The 20,983-nt window shown below is 38.1% G+C and overlaps 1 protein-coding gene across 3 annotated transcripts in view; it reads left to right on the forward strand.

Moving 5' to 3' along the window:
* Positions 1-20,983, forward strand: part of LRRC7 (leucine rich repeat containing 7) — a 385,857-nt gene that overhangs the window by 327,540 nt on the left and 37,334 nt on the right. For 2 of the 3 annotated variants that reach the window (XM_055339299.1, XM_055339300.1), the window contains one exon: positions 13,798-14,019. In XM_055339299.1, the coding sequence (XP_055195274.1) occupies positions 13,798-14,019 (222 nt within the window). Of the gene's footprint in view, positions 1-13,797; positions 14,020-20,983 lie in introns of those variants that run through there. The other variant, XM_055339301.1, reaches the window with a different exon arrangement.

The raw sequence follows: 20,983 nt of genomic DNA on the forward strand, positions 1-20,983 counted from the left end.
GAAAGACATTCCTTACACGAATGTACGCAAAGTTTTACTCTTGACCAAAAGCCACTTTTTTCAAGGACCAAAGTTTAAAAAGGAGAGGGGGACATTGGGAAGATACCAAATGCATGAACCTCTATCCCTCTGGATAGAGCAGGACTCTGAAAATGACTCTCTGTTCCTAAAACAATGCAACCCTACTTTTCTTGGAGTTTGGGTATCCAGAAATAATCTGAAACTGATTTTTTGTATAAATCTTACCCTTAGATTGAAAAAGGGGTTTTAAGCAACACACCAGTTGCCTGGGAGGCAAGCGTACCCACCCACCCACAAATACCCCTCCAGGTTAGGCAGGGTCAGGAGTAAGAGAGGTAGGTAGGTGAAAATCATGGCTTTTGTGGCTGGGTATCAATCATGGATAATATTGTTAGCATCCACTCACTGGAGGCTCTTTGAAATTTCTGATGCTGATTTTTAGTGACTGCATTAAGAACAAGCACTAACTTCTTCCCCTGACACCTATATGCCTTTGTCTCTACTAGAACAGCCTCAACATGGTCTTTATGGCATAAATATGTTATTGATCCAGAAGAGAATGAAAATGCATTGCTAGAGGTCAAGTTAAAACACGTAGAACAGTCCAAGGAACAATAATGGGAGTTGTGAGCTAAGGGCTCAATCTCGTCTTGAGAATTTCAATTCGCATTCCTTTTATGTGACCAGAATCACAACTGTTATTCAGATGGACTCTTAAAACCTAGCTTATTGATGGCTAACATGTTACCTTTTCCAGTAAATCAGTGCGGCCGTGTCTTTCCCTATACTGGAGAAATGAGAATGAACATAACCAATGAGATTCAATGCCCCCCCCCCATAATTGCAGGTTATTGATCTAAGAGAGAGAAGCCTGAATAAATATAAAGACTTGTTAAGCAACAACTAATTGCCAAAGCAAGAGTACGTGACCTGTGGGAAGTCAAAAATTTTATGAAAAGAGGAGCCTTCGGAGGCAGATCCGTGTCCTCAGTAACAGTCGCCGGATCAGGAAGAAGGCTTTGAAGAAATCAATGAAGCAACTTCCTCTATTTAATGATCCATTTCAAAGATTTTTTTTGTTAAGCTGACAGCTAGGATGATGTAGTTTTAATCAATTTATTTTAGTATTATGTGCTTCATAGACGTCTTAAACTTACTCTATTTCTATCACGTAATGGAGTTTGTTCTCAAAAATGATGCGTATAGGAGGTGGTGGAAATGTCAACGGAAGAAAAGTCTTCTCTAGGCATGCAGTTGAAGAACGCAGGACTGGAGCCCAGGAAGGTCTGTTTCTACAGCCGGGTCTGACCACGGTGTTATCCCAGGAAGGGACCCGCCCCCGCCCCCAACTCAACCACAGAAATTCAGAAAACATCATAGCGTAGCCCTGTTGCAGTAGCCAATAACCCTCAACGTCAGCAATATAGGAGACATAGAGTTAGCTAGTACGTTTTGCCACAGCTTGGTATGGTTTCTTCTGTTCCCTGCTCCGAAGAGAGAAAGAAACCCTGGCTCCAGTCATGTGCTAAAAAATCTTTTTGAGTGCTCTTCTACTTGTTGTTTTTGACCCTACACATATCAAGTATTGTAGATATTCTTTTCTTTAAAGATCTTATTCATTTATTCATGAGAGACACAGAGAGAGGCAGAGACCCAGGCAGAGGGAGAAGCAGGCCCCAAGCAGGGAGCCCGACGTGGGACTCGATCCCGGGACCCCGGGGGTCATGATCTGAGCCGAAGGCAGACGCTCACCCCTGAGCCACCCAGGCACCCTTATTTTAGATAATCTTAAAAGCACTTGTTTTCCAAACTTCATTTTGTTCAGTCTGACACATTTACAAATTCTTTACTTACTTTTGTGAATCTCAGAAAGAACAGAATCAGGAGCTCTAACGCATGATTGAAACCTACCTATAGATTCTTGCATCATATTGAATTTTGTTCATTTTGTTTCTCAATAATTGAGCATATCCAGCTTCCTGATCATATCGTCGAAGATTCTAGCCACCACTTCCTGTTTAATACTGTCTCCATTTTCAAAAAAAAAAAAAAAAAAATCACCTCAATCCTGTCACCAAAAACCACTGGTAAAAGTGATAAAACTGCACCAAATAGTGAATCAATCCCTGTAAAATGACAATTACACCAAAACATGAAAACTCAACTATGCACTAACCTGCAGGAGGAAAAAAAGAATCCCAATTTTTTAAATTAGTTTTTAAGGTCTTGCTTTTTTTTTTTTTTTTAAGCAGGAGTACAAACAAACAAACAAACAAAAACTGTGAGCTTTAAGTTTGACCTTAATTGGCCCTTGGGCATATTAAGCTTTGCTGTTGAGTGTCTGCAGTGGGGAAGAGAGGACAGTGATGCATGTCTTGTAAGGTGGTCCTAAAAATTAAGATCATGATGTAAAATACTTATTACAATGTCTGTCATGTTGGTGTTTAATTATTGGCAGCTATTATTATTATTTATTTTTTTAAGATTTTATGTATTTATTCATGAGAGATAACAGAGAGAGAGAGAGAGAGAGACACAGAGACATAGACAGAGGATCACACCCTGGGCTGAAGGCAGACGCTCAACCGCTGAGCCACCCAGGCATCCCAGACTGTGTTTTTTTTAATTTGTATGTGCTATTCTCCATAAAAGAGGCCATTTCTCAACATCTGAAACAAAATGCCTAATTTACTTTGCTAGCAAAGAACATATAAGGCACAGAGATTTCTAAGTAAACTGGAGTCTGGGGAAAGCATGGAGTTCAAGGATTGGTGGATTTTTAGAAGTTGGAATATTTAGGGGTTCATTGACTTTGAACTGGCGAAGCATGGTTATTTGAGTGAGACCGTTAATTATTGGCTAACTTTTAGGAGCGATTTCTAATGCAAATGGTCATTAATTAATCGCAACAGCTTTAAAAACAGTTCTTTGGGATGATTAATCATTGCCATGTCCAAAGAACAATCAGACCTTTATTTAGCAGGGAGCTTTTTATTCTCATTGCAATTACGGAGTACTTACTATGCACCAAACGATATGCTCAATTTATTACATTATCTTCTTCAATCCTCACAATATTCTGTGACACGGTTGTCATTTTCTACAGTTTTCACATGATAAGCAGAGGGCTTAGGTAACTTGCGTATGACCGCATAACCCAAAAAGTGATAGAACGAGAAATAAAACCCAGAGCCATCGGACTCCAAAGACTGTGCTATCTGTACTTCCTCTATTATTTTTTTAAGTTAACTCCTAACTTCTACAACCCCCCCCATTTCTATAATTTTGTCATTTTAAGAATGCCATACAAATGGAACCCTACAGTGTGTAATCTTTGGGGATTAGCTCTTTTACTCAGCATAATTTTCTGAAGATTTGTTCACATCATCATGTGTGTTAATAGTTTCTTCCCTTTCCTCGCTGATTAGTATGTCATGGTATGGATGCCTCCGTTTGCTTACCTGTGCACCCCCTGAAGGAAACCTGGGTTGTTTCTGGTTTGAGCCTGTTATGAAGAAAATTGTGCCAAACATTCATGGCAAGGATTTCGTCTGACTGTAAGTCTGACGTCTAGGATCAATGTCCAGGAAAGGAACTGCTGAATCATATATGGTACTTGCATTATTTAGTTTTTTTTAAGAAACTGCCAAATACGTTTCTAGAATGGCTCTACCATTTTCTCTTTGCAGCAGCAGCTTCTCAGTGATCCGGTCTCCCCTCATCGTCCTCAGCATTTGTTGGGGTCACTCTGTTTTATCTAGGCAGTCCGACACGTCTGTAGTGATGTCTCACTGTAGCTTTAAGTTCTCTAATAGCTGATGATGGTGAACATCCATCCAGGTGTGTGTTTGTGGCCATCTGTATTGTGTTTGGCGAAATGCCCTTTCGTATCTTTCAACATCATTCCAAGTGCATTACTTAGTTTCTTACTTATACGTTTGGAGGTCTTTCTCCTTGATGCTGTTCTTGTCAGCTATGTGATTTGCCAATCTTTTCTCAAACTCTTTGGTTTGCTTTCCATTCTCGATGTTTTATCTTTATGCCTGTGATCTATTTTGAGCTGATTTTTATTTATATCAGGTGTGAGATGCAGGTCACGGTTCATTTATTTTTGGCTATGAATGTCCACTTGTGCCAGCACCGTTGGTTGAAAAGGCTATCTTTCCTCCATTAGATTGCTTTTGCACCTTTGCCAAAAATCATCTGGGCAGATTTTTGTGAGTCTGTTTATGGGTTCTCCGCACTGTGCCATTTATCTACCTGTCAGTCCCCCTGCCAATACCACAGAGTCCTGATTACTATAATAATCTTGAAATCAGGCTTATTCTTCCTATTTTCTTTTCCAAAAATCATAATAGTTATTCTAGTTTCATTGCCTTTCGGTATAAATTTTTGAATGATCTTACCTATATCCATAAAAAAAATCTTACAGGGATTTTTATAGGAATTTGTTAAACCTGCATATCAATTTGGAGAAAATGACATCTTTACTATGCTAAGTCTTCCAATCCATAAATATGCCTTCATTTATTTAAATCTTCTTGATGTCTTTCATCAGCATTGTGTAGTTTTCAGAATGTAGGTGCTATGCAAGCTTCATTTGATTTATACCTAAGAATTTCGTTTTTTTTTTTTTTGATTGTAGATGGTGTTGCTTTAAATTTTAATGTTCACGTCTGTGGCTAACATATGTAAATACATTTGAACTTGTATCCTACAAACTTGCTTAACCCACTGGTTAGTTCTAGGAATTTATTTTTGTTAATTCTTTTGATTTTCAATGTAGACAATAATGTCATATGCAAATAAGGATGGTTAATTTCTTCCTTTTCAATCTGTATGGCTTTTATTTCTTTTCTCACCCTATTCTATTGACTAGAACTTCCAACACTATGTTGAAAAAGAGTGGCGAGTGTGGACCTCTGTGCCTGGTCTTCATCTTAAGAAGGAAGTATTCAGTTTTGCAACATTAAGTATTATGTTAGCTGTAAGTTTTTCGTAAGTGTTTTTTTATCAGGTTGGGGAAGTTCCCCTCCGTTTCCATTCCTCTGGGGGTTTTTATTATGAATGGGTGCTGAATTTTGTCAGATTTATTCTGCTTTCATTGATAGGATCATAACGATTTTACTTCTGTAGCCCATTAACATGGTGCATTGCATTGGTTGATTTTGAAATACAGAGCAAGCTTTGAATCACTGGACTATGCCCCACTTGGGCATGGTGTATGTATTTTTTTATGTTGCTAAAGTCTATTTGCCAGTGTTTTCTTAAGAGTTTTTGCATTTATCATTGTTTGTAGTTTACTTTGTTCTTTTTTTTTTTTTTTTTTTTTGGTACTGTCCTTGCCTGCTTTTGTTATTGGGGCAATATTTGTTTCATAAAATAAATTAGGCAGTGTTCCTTCCTCTTCTATTTTCTTGTGAAGAGTGTAGAATTTATGTTAATTTTTTTTTTTTTTTAAGATTGACTTATTTATTTGAGGGAGAGAGAACACAGGCAGCAGGGCCAGAAGGTGAGAAAGAGAGAGAATCTCAAGCAGACTCCACACTGAGGGTGGAGCCCAATGTAAGGTTCCATCTCATGACCCATGAGGTCATAACCTGAGCTGAAACCAAGAGTCTGAAGCTTAACTGACTGAGCCACCCAAGCGCCTGGTTGTTGTCATTTAAACGTGCGTAGAATTCTCCAGCATAACCATCTGGACCCGGAGATTTCTTTCCCCGAAAGTTTTTATAGATTCCGATCTGGATAGTTACCGGGCTATTCAAATTATCTGTTTCGTATTGGATGAATTATGATAGTTTGGGTTTTTTCAAGAAAGTGGTCCGTTTCACGTGCATTGTCAAATTTGTGAGTGTAGAGTTATTTGTAGTATTACCGTATTAGTCTTAGGATGTTTACAGGATCTGTGACGATATTCCATTCTTCGTTCCTAATTTTAGTAATTTGTATCTTCTTTTTTTTTTCTTTTTCAGTCTTGCTAGAAGCATGTCAATTTTATTGATCTTTTCAAAGAAGCAGCTCTTTCTTTCCATCTGTTTTGTCTGTTACTCACTTTGTATATCATTAATTTCTGCTCTTTTCATTATATCCATCTTTCTGATTGCTTTGGGTTTATATAGCTCTTCTTTCCCTAAGCTCTTGATATAGGATCTTATTTATTGATTTGAGGCTTCTCCTTTTCTAGTACATCCATTTAGGGTCATAAATTTTCCTCTTCGCACTGCTTTAGCTGTGTTCACCAATGTTTCTGTGCCATATTTTCATTTACATTCAGTTCAATGTATGATTTTATTTCCCTCGAGACCTCTTTGACCCATGGATTATTTAGAACTGCATTGTTTAGTTTCCAAGGATTCAGATAGTTTTATCTCTCTGTCATTGATTTTTAGTGTGATCCTATTTTGGTTGAAGAATACATTCTCTATTATTTCAATTCATTTAAATTTATTGAGATTTGTGTTCTGGTCCAGGATACATTCTTAGTAAATATTCTGTGGGAACTTGAAGATACTGCGTATTCTTCTGCTATCAGGTAGAAGGGTCTATACTGACAATTAGGTCTGGTTTGTTGATGGTATCGCTGTGTTCTATAGTGTAGTCTATCAAGTGTTGAGACACAAGTGTTGTGATCAACTATAATTGTGGGTTTGTTTATTTCTTTTTAAGTTCTATCAATTTTACTCTATGTATTTGCAGCTCTGTTGTTTGCTGTGTACACATTTAGGACTGCTATGTCCTCTCAGTGAATTGACTCTTTTTTTCATAATGTAATAATCCTCCCTCTCTTTAGTATATTTTCTCTGCTCTGAAATCGATTTTATCTAATATTAGGACATGACATATATTTTTAAATCCTTTTACTTTTGGGGCAATATTTTTATCTGCCAAATATTGTTATATTTGAAATAATGTCTGCATATAGTTGAATAATGTTCTTTAATCCCCTCTGTCCAGTGATAAATGGGGGAGAGATCTTTTAATTTATGCATTTAGTCTCCTTGCATTTAAGAATTGACCCATTAAGGTTTACTTTTCTTAAAGATTTTATTTATTTATTTGAGAGAGTGGGCATGAGCAGGGGGAGGGAAAGATAGAAGCAGGCTCCCCGTTGAGCAGGGAGCCCAATGCCTCGCTTGCTCCCAGGCCCCTGGGATCATGACCTGCACTGAAGGCAAACGCTTAATGGACGGAGTCACCCAGGTGTCCCTAAAGTTTACACTCTAATGTTATTTTTTTTTCTGTTTGCTAGCTCGCTCTCCCCTCTCTTTCTTTCTCTTTTTTTTTCCCTTCTCCTCCTCCTCCTCCTCCTCCTCCTTCTTCTTCTTCTTCTTTTCTTCTTCTTCTTCCTCTTCTTCTTCTCCTCCTCTTCCTCCTCCTCCTCCTCCTCCTCCTCCTCCTCCTCCTCCTCCTCCTCCTTCCTTCTTCTTCTTCTTCTTCTTCTTCTTCTTCTTCTTCTTCTTCTTCTTCTCTCATCTTCTCTGACCTGCTTCCTATGTGTTATTTGGATATTTTTTTAGAATTCATTTTTATTTGTGTATGGTGTTTCTAGTAAATCTCTTTGTGTAGCTTTTTAAATGGTTGCTCCTGCTATTACACTGTATATACATAGATTACAAGAGTCTGCTTGTGTCATCACTTAATGGTTCAAGTGAAATGTAGAATTCTTCTCTGTTTCACTTTACCCTCTTCTGTTATAATTGTGTCAGACATTTCCTCTATGTACATTTAAAACCACCACAGATAGTGCCATACTTCAAGCGACACACATAACTTTAAAAATTCAAGAAGAGAAAGAAAGTACATTATATTTACCCATATATTATTTGCCATGTACTTTCTTCCTTCCTAATATTCCAAGGCTTCTTCTTTTATTATTTCCTTTTTATTTAGAGAACTTCCTTTGGCCATTATATTAGGACAGATCTGGTGGTAACAAATCTTCATTTGTCTTCATCTGAGAATGTCTCAATTTCCCTTTTATTGCTGAAGAACATTCTCACTGGTATATAATTTTAGGTTGACCATTCTTTTCCTTCAACACTGGAAAAATATTGTGCCATTTCTTTCCTTTCTCCATAGTTTTTGATGAGACATCTGCTATCATTTGAATTGTCTTCTTTGCTCATAAGATGTCATTTTTCTCAGGCTGCCTTTAAGACATTTTTTTTTGTCTTTAGTTTTCAGAAGCTTAATTATGTGTCTATGCATGGTTTTCTTTGGGTTTCAGCCGCATTCTCTTTCTCCTCTCCTTTCAATATGATTGTTAGAAGTTTTGTATGGTCTCATAGGTCCCTAATAGCTTGTTCATTTTGTTTCAGTGTGTTTTCTCTCTGTTATTCATACTGGATTATTTCTGTTGCCCTATCTTTTAGTTTACTGTTTGTTTCCTTTGTTTTTTTACAATCTGCTGTTAAGCCCATCGACTGAGCTTTCCAGTTACTGTATTTTCAAGCTCTAAAATTGCCATTTGTTTCTTCTTAATATCTTCTGTTCCTTAGCTAAGACTTTATACTTTTTCTAGGGTTTCTATTTTTTTCTCATTTGTTTTAAGCATATGAATAATTGTTCATTAAAGAATTTCTTTTAATGGCTATTTTAAAATCTTTGTCAAATAATGCTCACATCTTTGTCTTCTCAGTGTTGGTATTTCCTGATTATCTTTTTCCATCCAGTTTGATGTTTTCCTGGTTCTTGGTATGATTGAAACCTGGATATTTTCATATAATGTTATAAAATCTGCTTTGTACTTAAACCTTCTGTTTAGCTGGCTTCCCCTGACACCACTCCAATTGGAGAAGAACAGGGCACTGCCTCATTCTGGCCAGGGAGGGAAAAGTCCAATTTTCTCATTCAGTCTCCACTGACACTTAAGCAAAGTCTTCTTGTTACTGCTGAGGAAGAAATTTCTATCTCCCCAGATAGTCTCCACTGAAAACTCAGTGGGGGTAGCTTCACTGAGTAATAGAGAAGGCCCCGACCCTCTATGAGGTCCTCTCTAATCATACTATTGCCTAGATAGTTGCCTCATTCTTGCTGGATGTGGGTGGAAACCCAGGCTCCTTCTGTGGTCTCCATCAGCATCCTTGGGCTGGGGGAAGACTTGCTACAGGCAGATGGGGCTGAATGCAGTGTCATCTCACTTGGCTTTCTTGAACACCACCCCAGCATGAGTGGTGGTGCTTTGTTACATCTTTATAAGGCTAGATCTCTAGGCTCCACACTTGGCTGTCACTGGCATTGTCAGGGTGAGGTCAGTTTTTTCCGTGGTGTTTAGTTATAGTAGAATTGTCATGGTCTAAAAGTCTTCTGTCTTGCTGGGCTTCCCATCCTCTGGTCCTTTGGCTAAGGAGGGAAAGCTTCTGTTGGGGCTTTTCTTTTCTGCATCTGTTGGCATTTTCAGGCTGCCCACTTCCTCAACCCCAGTTGACACAAAAATAAAACTCAAGAAATTCACTGCCAGTTGTTATGTCGTCTCCATGTCTGTAGTTTGATCTGCTTTCTTCTGTCTTCTTTCCAGAGTTTCCTTATATTTATTTACATAAAATGTCCAAGGTTTTAGTTGTTCTTGGAGGGAATAGGGAGCAGTATGTCTAGTCCATCTACCTGGAAGCAGAAGTCCAACTGCCTACATTTTTAAAACTTAATCTGCTTACCAAAAAAAAAAAAAGTCACTATAGAATACATAATATAAATAGAAGGTAATTGGACTATTTTGTTGATGATGATGTTTTACAAAATTACTGAAACTGACTCATTTAAATAAGTGTCACTGGTTCCTTGAAATCAGTTACTGAGTTATCCTTTGTAGATGATTCTGTATTGTTGACACTGCTCCCAAACATTTTTTGAACTCTACGGGACTTAATTTGAGAGAATGAATTGTGTCCATTTGAATATTCTCAGTGGCATAAACCGTCATCTTTTGAAGCTGTGTTTGATTTTTGGAAGTAACCCCAAGTGGTTCAAGAGCCAAGATGGCTCGTAAAACAGATGACCAAATTGGGTAATACACTTCTCAGTCTAACAGTCTTTTCTAAGACTTTTCTAAGAGAATAGTGTGAACCAAAGCATTGTTGCAGAGAGAAACTAATTTATTTTATATCATACAAAACCTCCCAAGCACTTTAAATTTCCACATAATAAGCCTGATGAACTGTGGACTGAATTTTGCATGAACAGTGCCATTTGGTATCAAATCAATATTTCTTTTCTGTGGTGTTGACATTAATGTTTTCTTGGGTCCTATGGATATTGGAGTTTTTCCTCTATAAATTTTGACAGTATGTTTTTTGGGTCAACTTGAAAACACTATATTTCATCATTATTCCCCTCAAATACATGTTATTTTGTCCAACCTCCCCCTGAAAGTTCAAATAAATGTCAAATCTTCTCTGTTTCTTTTTATTATTCCACGTGTGTAGCCCAGTCTTTACAAAAACCTTTATGTTCAAATTCCCCTTCAGTATGAGTCAGTGTTCTCAGAGCTAACCCTCTGCTTGAACAAATGCAGCCTCTGACATTTGCTACATTTTCATTAGCCCTTTGTACTTCATCATGAGCATCCTCATTACCTTTCTTAAGCCTTTGTGCCTGTCAATAAAAACTTCCTCTTTACAGTTCCTCCAACACCATAATTGTCCCTTTAGATATCTTGTCATTGATGTTTGCTTAACTTCACACAAAATTAAGTGTTAATTCTTGGCTTTCTAAAGCTGTCACTCCCCATCCCCATTCACTGTAGCCCCAGTAGAGAGTGAAAGAACAATACTGATGCAAACAGAATCATTTTACAGCACATTCCTTCCATGCCCACTTGATGTTTTACCAAACTGAGAACGTAAGCTTCTTCACTTCATAATCATGGAAAGATTGCTAAATGCACTTATTTGCTTAACTATAATGCTCTAAGTCACATCCATAGGATCTAAAATAGATCACTGACCTGATTCAGTAAGTTGGGATGGCCCTTTGGCAAATTAAAGAGCTGCTAAAGAAATTTAATGCGCCCTACGATCTGATCCTTTTGTTCCTTTTCATGGTTCCTCTTCAATTCACAGTTCAACTCTGAGGGGGAGAGAGTCTATTTGGGGGATTACAGTATAATTTTGGGTTTGAGAGCATGATCTTTAATAGTCTGCCTTGGTTCAAATCCTGATCCTGTCAGTTTACCAGTAGTGAAAATTACTTGGGAAAGCTACTTAACTTCTCCAGGCCTTAGCTTCCTTATTAGTAAAATATGTTAGTAATAATTCATACTAGTTAACCTCTAATGCTGTTGTAAAGACAAAAGGAGGTAATATGTGCAAGATAGGTTTAACACCTAGTGTTTCGATAGTAGCCATTATTTATTAAACACCAGTTACTATGCCAGTCATTAGAGATGGTAAGTAGGATAGGGTGCTTGCCTTCGAGGACTTCCAAATCAAAGCATGATCCTGGGCTCCAATGGTTCCATCAGAAGGAAAAAATAAACCAGAAAAATAAGTCTACACACTATCATAGTTCTATGTAATCAGGTTTTCACCCTTGGATAGACCATTACCAGAATACTCTAATCAATGAGGGATTGTTACGTGGTCCTAATTGATTTTTCTCATGTAGATTATGCATCGATGGACCAAAAGTGATTTCTGGATCCCTCTAAGTTTTTCCGGGTGTTATAATTCTTTGCTTGTCTACATGATGACTTTTGATTAATCTGCTGGTTTTCCTCTTTTCCACTGGCTCAAGCACTGACTGAAGACAAACAGATTTAAGTGTAAATCAATTTATTGTTCTATAGCCAGGCTAGTCAGCTTTAGTAGGTCTACATCATCAGCGTTTCAAACTCCAGGAAATCATTGTCTTTAACTATATAACCTAGCATGCCAGGGAGTTCATTCAGAGTATAGCAGCTCAAAATGTCATATGTTTTATCACGGTTTTCCTCTCCTACCAAACAAGAGAACATAAAATTCCATGGAGGTAAGAGAGAATCAAACTAAGGGGAAAACCTGGACCAGGAGGGTGTTCAGTCACCTAGAATAGCTCTCAAAGGTGCAACGTCTCCTTTCATTCAGATTTCTGAGAAGGGCATCTAGATTTCTGGGAAGAAAGAAAGATACATTTGCCTTTTATGAAGTCATCTCCGTTGTGTTTATGATGTTATAGCTTTGCCATTTCTGGTTAGCTGTGTTGGATAGCGTTGGATTGGTAATGATTTTCACATTGTGCTAATATAGCCTGAGTCTCTTTTTTGCATCTTTTCCTCCCATTTCTCATGACTGAAATATTTTTACTGTTGCCAAATGCAAAAAAAAAAAAATGTCCATGATAACAAGACAACCAGTTGGGTACCTAAAGATATAATCAAATGGTTGTTTACTTTGCCATACGTATTGCCAAATAATAATTTTGAATATTTTCTTGACTGAAATCACCTCTTGTTTGGAACCAAGCAATGTGCCTCCCATCTTCCCCAAATGATTTTCTGTGTTCGCTGTCATTTCCTTATGTCTCTTAACGTGACTTTTTTTTCAGAACTTTTAAAAATTCAAACTAATATCTTCCATGAATGCATATTTAATTCTTCCTTTATTCCTCCAATCTGACTTCTTAATCAAAAATCTTGATTAGTCAGACTTCCCCCACTAATGAATCACAAATTGGTTACACAGAAAAATTCACGGGCTTCCCTAGCTAATGAATTCCAAGGTGAAATTCACTTTTGAATTTCAAATTATCTACCCTTAAAAGATCAACAAGAAAGAAACTGAATGCAGGAAGGAACCGTTCAGGTGCTTCCATAGAAGTAGATGAAGTACCGAGCATAGCAGTAAAACATCCGTTGGAGAGTATTGATGATGAGCATTCTCTTCCCATGCTAGACCTCCACGTTAAACCACACACAACCGTAAAAGGCACGTTCTGGGTTACCAGCCCACAAGCAGAGCTGCCTGCCCAGTGGAGGAGATATCAAGTGGGCTAGAACACAGGTGAGAAAATCAGAGTGAGCAAGGAACGGTGGCGGGCACCGTATCATTTGGAGATGGGAGACCAAAGGGAGCGCGCCCTGTCCCTCCAAGAGCCACCCTGAAGAACTGAGAAATGACCATTATCGCTTTAAGCCAGGTACTCACTTGGCTCCGATGACAAGATCTACAGACCGAGCTCACGTTGAAGACCTTTTCACATCTAGTCCCTCCATGAGCTACCGATACAGGAATTGGCACATGGATCATTTTCAAGGTGACCGAAAGATTCCCCAAACCACCCTCTTGCTTTAATAATGCAGAACCTGAGTAAACCGCACCCTGAGCTGGACAAGCTCACTCTGCGCCCGTGACGTAAGGGAACACACACACTTGGACTCTTCTGCTTCAGATTCGGGAACCAGGCCGTGTCCCTCGCCCCCTGATATCCCCTTCTCCTATCTCTCTCCCTGCTGTCATCAAAACTAAAATACCAGATAGCACTCCACTTTAGTTTTAAAAGCTGCGGCTTCTTTTTGTTCTCGAGATTTTTCAGAGAGAATTTGGTCTCTTAAGATGGGGGATAAAATAATCTTGAGCAAGACACCAGGCGGCTACACATGCATTTCCTGCGACCTCACTCCAATATTAGCATTTTCAGGAGCCACAGTAGGCAGATGCTCGCTGTGCTTTCATTATCCTCCAGCAGTGGCCGAGAGCCCGAGGCTGCCACTCTACCCGCGAGGTATCTGTACGCCTGTTCTACTTCCATCCCATCTTCCATTCCTACCAATCTGCGTCTAACAAATGATCTTCTCCACAGGCAGGTAGCCACATCCAGACTTTGATGGGGTCCCAAAGCCTTCAGCATCGTAGCCGGGAGCAGCAGCCATATGAGGGAAATATAAACAAAGTGACCATCCAGCAATTTCAGTCACCATTGCCTATTCAGATCCCCTCTTCACAGGCCACCCGGGGACCTCAGCCTGGACGGTGCTTAATTCAAACTAAAGGGCAAAGAAGTATGGATGGATATCCGGAGCAGGTGAGAGGAGTTTTTATCATTGATGAATTCCTAGGAAATGTTCAAGGAAGTCCAGGGAATCCATGGTTTACGTCCACCCCCCGCCCCCCCCCACACACACACACTCATGGAGTCTGCAACAAATTATTGCTGTCACCATGTTGAACGGAGCAGAGCATTCTTTGCAGGGGTTTTGTCATTATTTTCAGTGGTTCAACACTACAACATACGAAAATTAATAGCTGGTAAAATGCTCATTCACATCAGGAAAAACTGAAGAATTAGAAGTTTTTCTGGTTGACCCTACACCTTCTCCTGCTCACTTTCACCTCTAATTTAGTGCGATAGCATGGCTTTGGATGTTACAGAGCTTCAGTGGGCAAGGTGTATTTACCAAGGCCTCTGGACAATGCGAAAGTAGACTATTTGTGGAAACCTTTTTGAAAAGTCCTATCTTTTGATTGTTGAATAAGACAAAGATAAAGCTTTGCTATGAAGAAAATGATAAAGAGCAGTTAGAAGGGAAACGTTTCTGAAATGCTCCAAAAACTACTGATAAAATCCATGTAGCAAAAAAAAAATTGCTGCTCTTCTGACCTATCTAAAATTAGGATTTATTTTTCCATTATAGAATGTATTTTTCTTCCTTGGAACCAGAAAACCAAATAGGATCTTATCTGTTGAATTATATTATGCTTAGAAAGTAAGACATTAAGATCTTCATACTCTCACAAAATTAATTTCTCTTATTTCATTCTCCAGACAAATAGGCATAGCTCCTACTGACTTCACTAACTCCTTAGTATGTTTTATAAGATTTCATTTTATTATTGCCTACTTGAAGCTTCACATATCACCCTGCCTTATTTTCTGAACATCTCGGACATTACCTTCATTCTCCAGTTTTTTCCTTTACACTGTTAAAAGCCATTTGTTATCTGGATCCCAGCTGCTCTAGACATTGCCTCTGTTTCTTAATACCTTTCTTAAGGCTGAGATTAGGTATTAATCATCTTCAGAATCATAAGCTTTTTTTTTTAAAGATAGTTTTCTTCCCGTCCTGCTGTGATCTAGGTCAAGTGTTGGATTTAAGGTAAATAAATCAGACACGTGCTCATAATCAAGTAATGATATGAGGTTTTTAACGTCTCCAGAGATTCTTAAAAGTTAATAAAGTTCTAAATTATGCTTTACTACAGGCACCCAAAATGTTTAAAATTATTCATATTCCCTCCCCCAACAAATATCATAAAACTCAATGCAGTTCTTGGATTTCCTTATTCCTATTAGTAGCTACATGATTTTTTTTTTTTGCACAGAATCAGCACATTTAAAAATCCACTGAGATCAATATCCTGTTTCACCTACTTTGAACAATACGCCTAGTATTAGCATGCAGTTACTCTGAGCACTCTAAATTTAAAGGCCTTTTTTACATTATTTCTCAAGAATACATAAATTGTACAGGTTGACCAATGAGAGGATTACTAAAGGCCAGAGTTTACATACTTATTAAACTTACAACACTATGATTCTTTAGAGAAGGTATTTGCCATCCCTGACAGGTGTTTTGATCCACGGCTCCAACATCACGTGCCTTTCAAACTGGAAGGTACAAACTGAAACATTCAGGGGCCCCTGGATGCTCAGTGGTTGAGCGTCTGCCTTCAGCTCAGGGCATGACCCCGGGGTCCCGGGATCGAGTCCCGCATCAGGCTCCCTGCATGGAGCCTGCTTCTCCCTCTGCCTGGGTCTCTGCCTCTCTCTCTGTGTCTCTCATGAATAAATAAATAAAATGTTAAAAAAGAAAAAAAGTTTTCTTAAGAGTCAAATAATGCAATTCTACAGACATGCACAGTAAGTTTGGCACTGCAAGTACAGACGTAGAAAATAGAAGAAATAGAAATACAGCATTTTAAGAATTAAAATATTGGAGGGAACTTTATCATTATCAGTCCCAACCCCCCTAATCTACAAATAGAAAAGCAAGTAAAGCAAAATGAAACCAAAGAGAGAGAGAGAGAGAGAAACTGAAGGTTATGGATGTCACATTACAATGAAAATATTACATGTATTTTTTTTATTTTCATAAGTTATATTTCTTTTGAAAACTCAGACCTCTTCAATATGTGTGTGTGTGTGCATGCACACTTTAAAGGCTTTTATCCCATAGTTAGCAAAAGGGAAAAATAGAGATATTTAAAATATTTTGTAGCTGTACAGTTTCACATGAAAATTATAGGGTAGTGATCGAAGTGCAAAGACCAAAGAAGTAAGTGAAAATTTCTAATGTGGGTTTCAGTCCTATAAATCAAGACACTCAGTTTTAATAAGGCATTTCTAGTGCTGCAATAAAAGAACCATAAAGAGAAAAACAGAGTTCTCCTAAATGATCACAAGGATGTTAATTTGGTCAAGTGCAGACGTTTCCCAGCTTACAGAGGCTTGACTAAGATTTTTGAACTTTACGACGGTGCCAAAGCAATACACGTTCGAATTTTGGATTTTGAGATCAAAATTCGTGTTCGTGGGCTAGTGGAATCACAGGGTAAACACCAACGCACTTACAACATCCTGTACCCTTGCAGCTGTTCTGTTTCTCACTTTTAGTACAGTAGCCAATAAATCTCATGAGATATTCAACACTTTATTGTAAAACAGGCCCTGCGCTAGGTGATTCTGTCCAACTGTGGGCTAATGTAAGTGTTCTGAGCACATATAAAGTAGGCTAGGCTAAGCGATGATATCAGTAGTTAGGTGCATTACATGCATTTTTGAGTTATAATATTTTCAACTTATGATGGGTTTATTGGGCCACCATCCCATTGTAAGTTGAGGAAGACCTATTTGCTCAATATGGAAAAAAACCTAAATCATTCATAACTTTTAGGTGCAAGTAAACATAAACATAGTACAGGGAGGTACACAGCATGATGAAACACTAATTTCTATTAAAGTTCAGAGATTTTACTTTTTTAAAAAAGTTATCACTTATTACAATGCGATAGTTGAAAAAAATATACACTTACACATTTTTGAATTTTGGGAAAAGTGGTCTGAATGAAAGTAGGAGAAGAAAGGACAACAGTTACCGTACATTGAGCGGCTGCCATGCTCTAGTGTGTACCCTAGTCCCGCCTTATTCACAGGGGATATATTCCGAGGCCCCCAGTGAATGCCTGGAGCCATGGGTAACATTGAGCTCTCATATGCTGTTTTTTCCTATGCATACAAACCTAAGATAAAGTTTACTTCATAAATTAAGTGCAGTAAGAGATTACCAACAATACTAAATAATAAAATGGAACTATTATGACAATATGATGCCATAAAAGTTACGTTAATGTGGTTTCTGCCTCTCAAAATATCTTGTTCTCACCCTTCTCGTGGTGATGGGAGATGATAAAACGCCTACATGATGAGATGAAGTGAGGTGGATGACGTAAGCATTGTGATGCAGCGTCAGGCTACTAGTGACCTTCTGAAGACTAATTAAAAGGAGGATCATCCGCTTCCAGACCGCAGTTGACCAGGGTGATGGAAAGCAAAACTGCAGATAAGGAGAGAGGACTCTACAGTACATGTGCCATATATACTGACACAGGCGTGGCTTCAGGGGTGTGTGACCGTGCAGTTGCACAAGGTCCTATGTTTAGAAGGACCCCACACTTGGCTTAGTGCTCTGCTGTTGCCAACTTGGGATTAGTAACAGTCATTGAACAAGGAGCGTCATGTTTTCATTGGGCACCGCTACTTACATAGCTGGTCCTGTTTACACATAATGTTCCATTTAGTCATCACAAAAATCTTTTCTTTTTCCTTTTTTACAAATGAAGAAATCAAGGCACAGAGAAAATAAGTAACTTGTAAAAGTTATAAGTGGTCAAGCTGGAATTTTAGCCCTAGTTTCTCTGACCCAAAACCAAAGTTTTGTGTCCCAATCTTGCCATTAAATTAACCACATGACCTCAGACACTTACCTGCTGTGGCCTCAGTGTCTTCTTCTTGTCAAGTAATATTAACTAAATCTGTTTTGGCTACAATTCGGACTTCCAGAACTGTCTTATGCAGATAGAGCGTGGTCTTGAACTCACATGACAAATTCCAATGCTTTGGAAACCAAAAAGTACTAAACAAGTGAAAAATTTTATTGTTAACAAAAGCATAATCTCTGTATCTCCTAATGTGATCCAAAGAACTAATGCATTTCTAACCTGATTAGGACAAGTTCCATATGCCAATGAACATATATAATGAGTGCCACCACTGATGGCATTGAATTAAAATGAATGTCATTTTTTGCCTAGCCAGAGTTCTTAACTTTGTTTAGCCATAAAGAAGCACTTAGCAAACTTTGCTGTTCCTTCTCAATGACGAGATATCTCAACTTTCAAACCACCCATCACAATAAAACAGGGCAAGATGCCTAACAATTCTAACTTGATGCACTTAGGTTTACATGTTTATTTTTTCACCAGCATTAAATATCAAATCAGTTTTGATTTAGACAGTTTTCAACTCTAGAATTAAATATATGGAAGTAATTTTTAAGCCATAAAGTGCTACTCAGATTCAAGGTACTAATTTCTATACTGGAAATCTGATGTTTTTTAAAGATTTTATTTATTCATGAGAGACAGAGAGAGGCAGGGACACAGGCAGCAGGAGAAGCAGGCTCCCTGCAGGGAGCCCGATGTGGGACACAATCCCAGGCTCCCGGGATCACAACCCTGAGCTGAAGGCAGATGCTCAACCACTGAGCCACCCAGGTGTCCCCAGAAATCTGATTTCTAATAATGATGTTCTTTTTAACAAATCATCTACAACACAAAACCATGTGCATGTTACTTGAAATTCATTTTCAGGGGATTAAACTTTAAAAAGAGATTTTAATGCACAAGCCATTTTGACTATTGGCGAACATAATAAAGGATTAGAGTCAGAGTTATATTAAGTAGTGAACTGAGGAAAGCCAGAAAGTGAAGGCCTGATCCCACGCCACATAAAAAAAAAAAACCTCTAAGGCCTCCTGTTCCTTAGCCCTCGTGTTCCTCCTATCAGCTCTTTCCTTGGTTTCCCAGTCCAAGCAAAGATCTTTATGCGCCTTATCCTCCCCTTCACAATGCAATACTGTGTATCAGTTGTTCTCAACCTCAACCATACATTAGAATCTACTCAGGGCCTTTAAAAAACACTGATGCCTTGGCCTCAACCCCAGAGAAATTGATTTCATTAGTCTGGATGAGACCTGGTTAATGGGAACTTTCAAAACGACCCAAGAGATTCCATTGTATAGCCAAGGCTAAGAGACAATATAGATATACTGTCTAACTCAACAATTTAATTTACCAGGTGAATAATATATTGTTATTTATCACTGATTTGATTCATAACTTGTTCATAATTTGCTAAAATTTAAAAAAAAAACTAACACCAACTTGGTGTTTCTTTTTTGCAAATGTATACTCCATGACAACATATGTTTATACACGTGGAACATACAGATACCAAAGCAGAAGTAGGAAGGAAAGACATCAACATGATGCTCCAAACATCTCAAAACCCTTTCATAGATTAAGTGGCTTGCATAAGGATGTGATACGGACAGAGCCGTGTCTGTTTTATTGGGTAGCAACGTAAGCTGCATAGAAGTGGACTGTCTTGCCTGTGGTCACACAACCATCTAGAAGCTGAGCTGGCCTTAGAATCGAGGGTCTTGAGTCTACTGCACCATATGCTGCAGCCTGCTGCACTAGAGCCAGGCACAGAAGTCAGCAGCGAGCTCACCCTGAAGTAGTAAGCAGTAGAAACATAGACCCTTGAGTCCGCGTCTGCCCCAGACGGGAGGAGAACACCCACTAATTAACCTTCGTATCAGAATGGCAGGAGCCCCATGGTTGTCTCCCGACTCTTCCTGAGTATGTCCCTGAAAGAGAACTGATTATACTTGAATTACCTTAGAATTAGTCTTTGTGAGCCATACAAAGTGACCTGCATCTATAATATTCGACGGAAAACAAAACTCCAAAACCTTCCCAATCTACCTGGGAAGAAATCATTTTCATATTTAATAATACACAGAGGACAGTTGGCGAAAAGACAAGATTTCAGACATTTCTCTGGATTAGATGCTCTCGTGAGCTTCCCCAAGAGCTCACAAAGGTGAGGCTTTCCTCCGTTGAGGCCAAGGGAAGAAAACATTATTCTGAATGTTTGACAGAAGAATAAAAACTTGGAGATTTTTTATTTAAATTATGGATTTTTAAGTTAATAGGCAATAATTTGATAAAGATGGTTAGAAAATAAATATTAAAATTATTTTAATATATGTTTTTTACTCAATTGATTTCAGGGAACTCCCATAACCTCATTCTACTCCACTTAGAGTGTTGCTATTTATAAATACTTTCCCCTTAGAATTTTGTTCTTCGGGAACCAAAATAATGCTCCAACTCTGAAGTTATAATCCACAGTTTGAAACAAGTAATGTGTAACTCAACACCACAAAATCTATGAATTGACTTTCGAAGTTCTGTGCAGCCAAATAGTAGAATTCGGTAAACACTGTAGTAGGAACAGAAGGACTCTCTCGGTGCTCCACTAAATATATGTATGATCTTCTTGGTTTCCTTAAGTGTAAAATGAAGGAAATGAAATGAATGACCTTTATAATTTATTTGCAGACAAAAAAAGCATTTGAATTTCTGTTCCGGAGTTGGCTAATTTTTTTCTGAAAGATCTAGATAATGGTACATCAGAGGATTTTATTCATCACTCTATTAGTTATGTCTTTTCAAAAGATTTAATTAGTACTTTGAGTTGGACTTGCATCTGTAATTCACAACAACAACAAAAAAGTATGGAAGTAGAAGAGTAAAAAATTTAATTATTCTTGAATATTAACATTTATGTATTTGATTGTATTACTATATTATTATATTGTTATATATTACATATAACTGCCTTATATAACAATATATAATGA

Source organism: Nyctereutes procyonoides, unplaced genomic scaffold, assembly GCF_905146905.1.
Source record: "Nyctereutes procyonoides isolate TBG_1078 unplaced genomic scaffold, NYPRO_anot_genome, whole genome shotgun sequence".
Taxonomy (NCBI): Eukaryota; Metazoa; Chordata; class Mammalia; order Carnivora; family Canidae; genus Nyctereutes; species Nyctereutes procyonoides.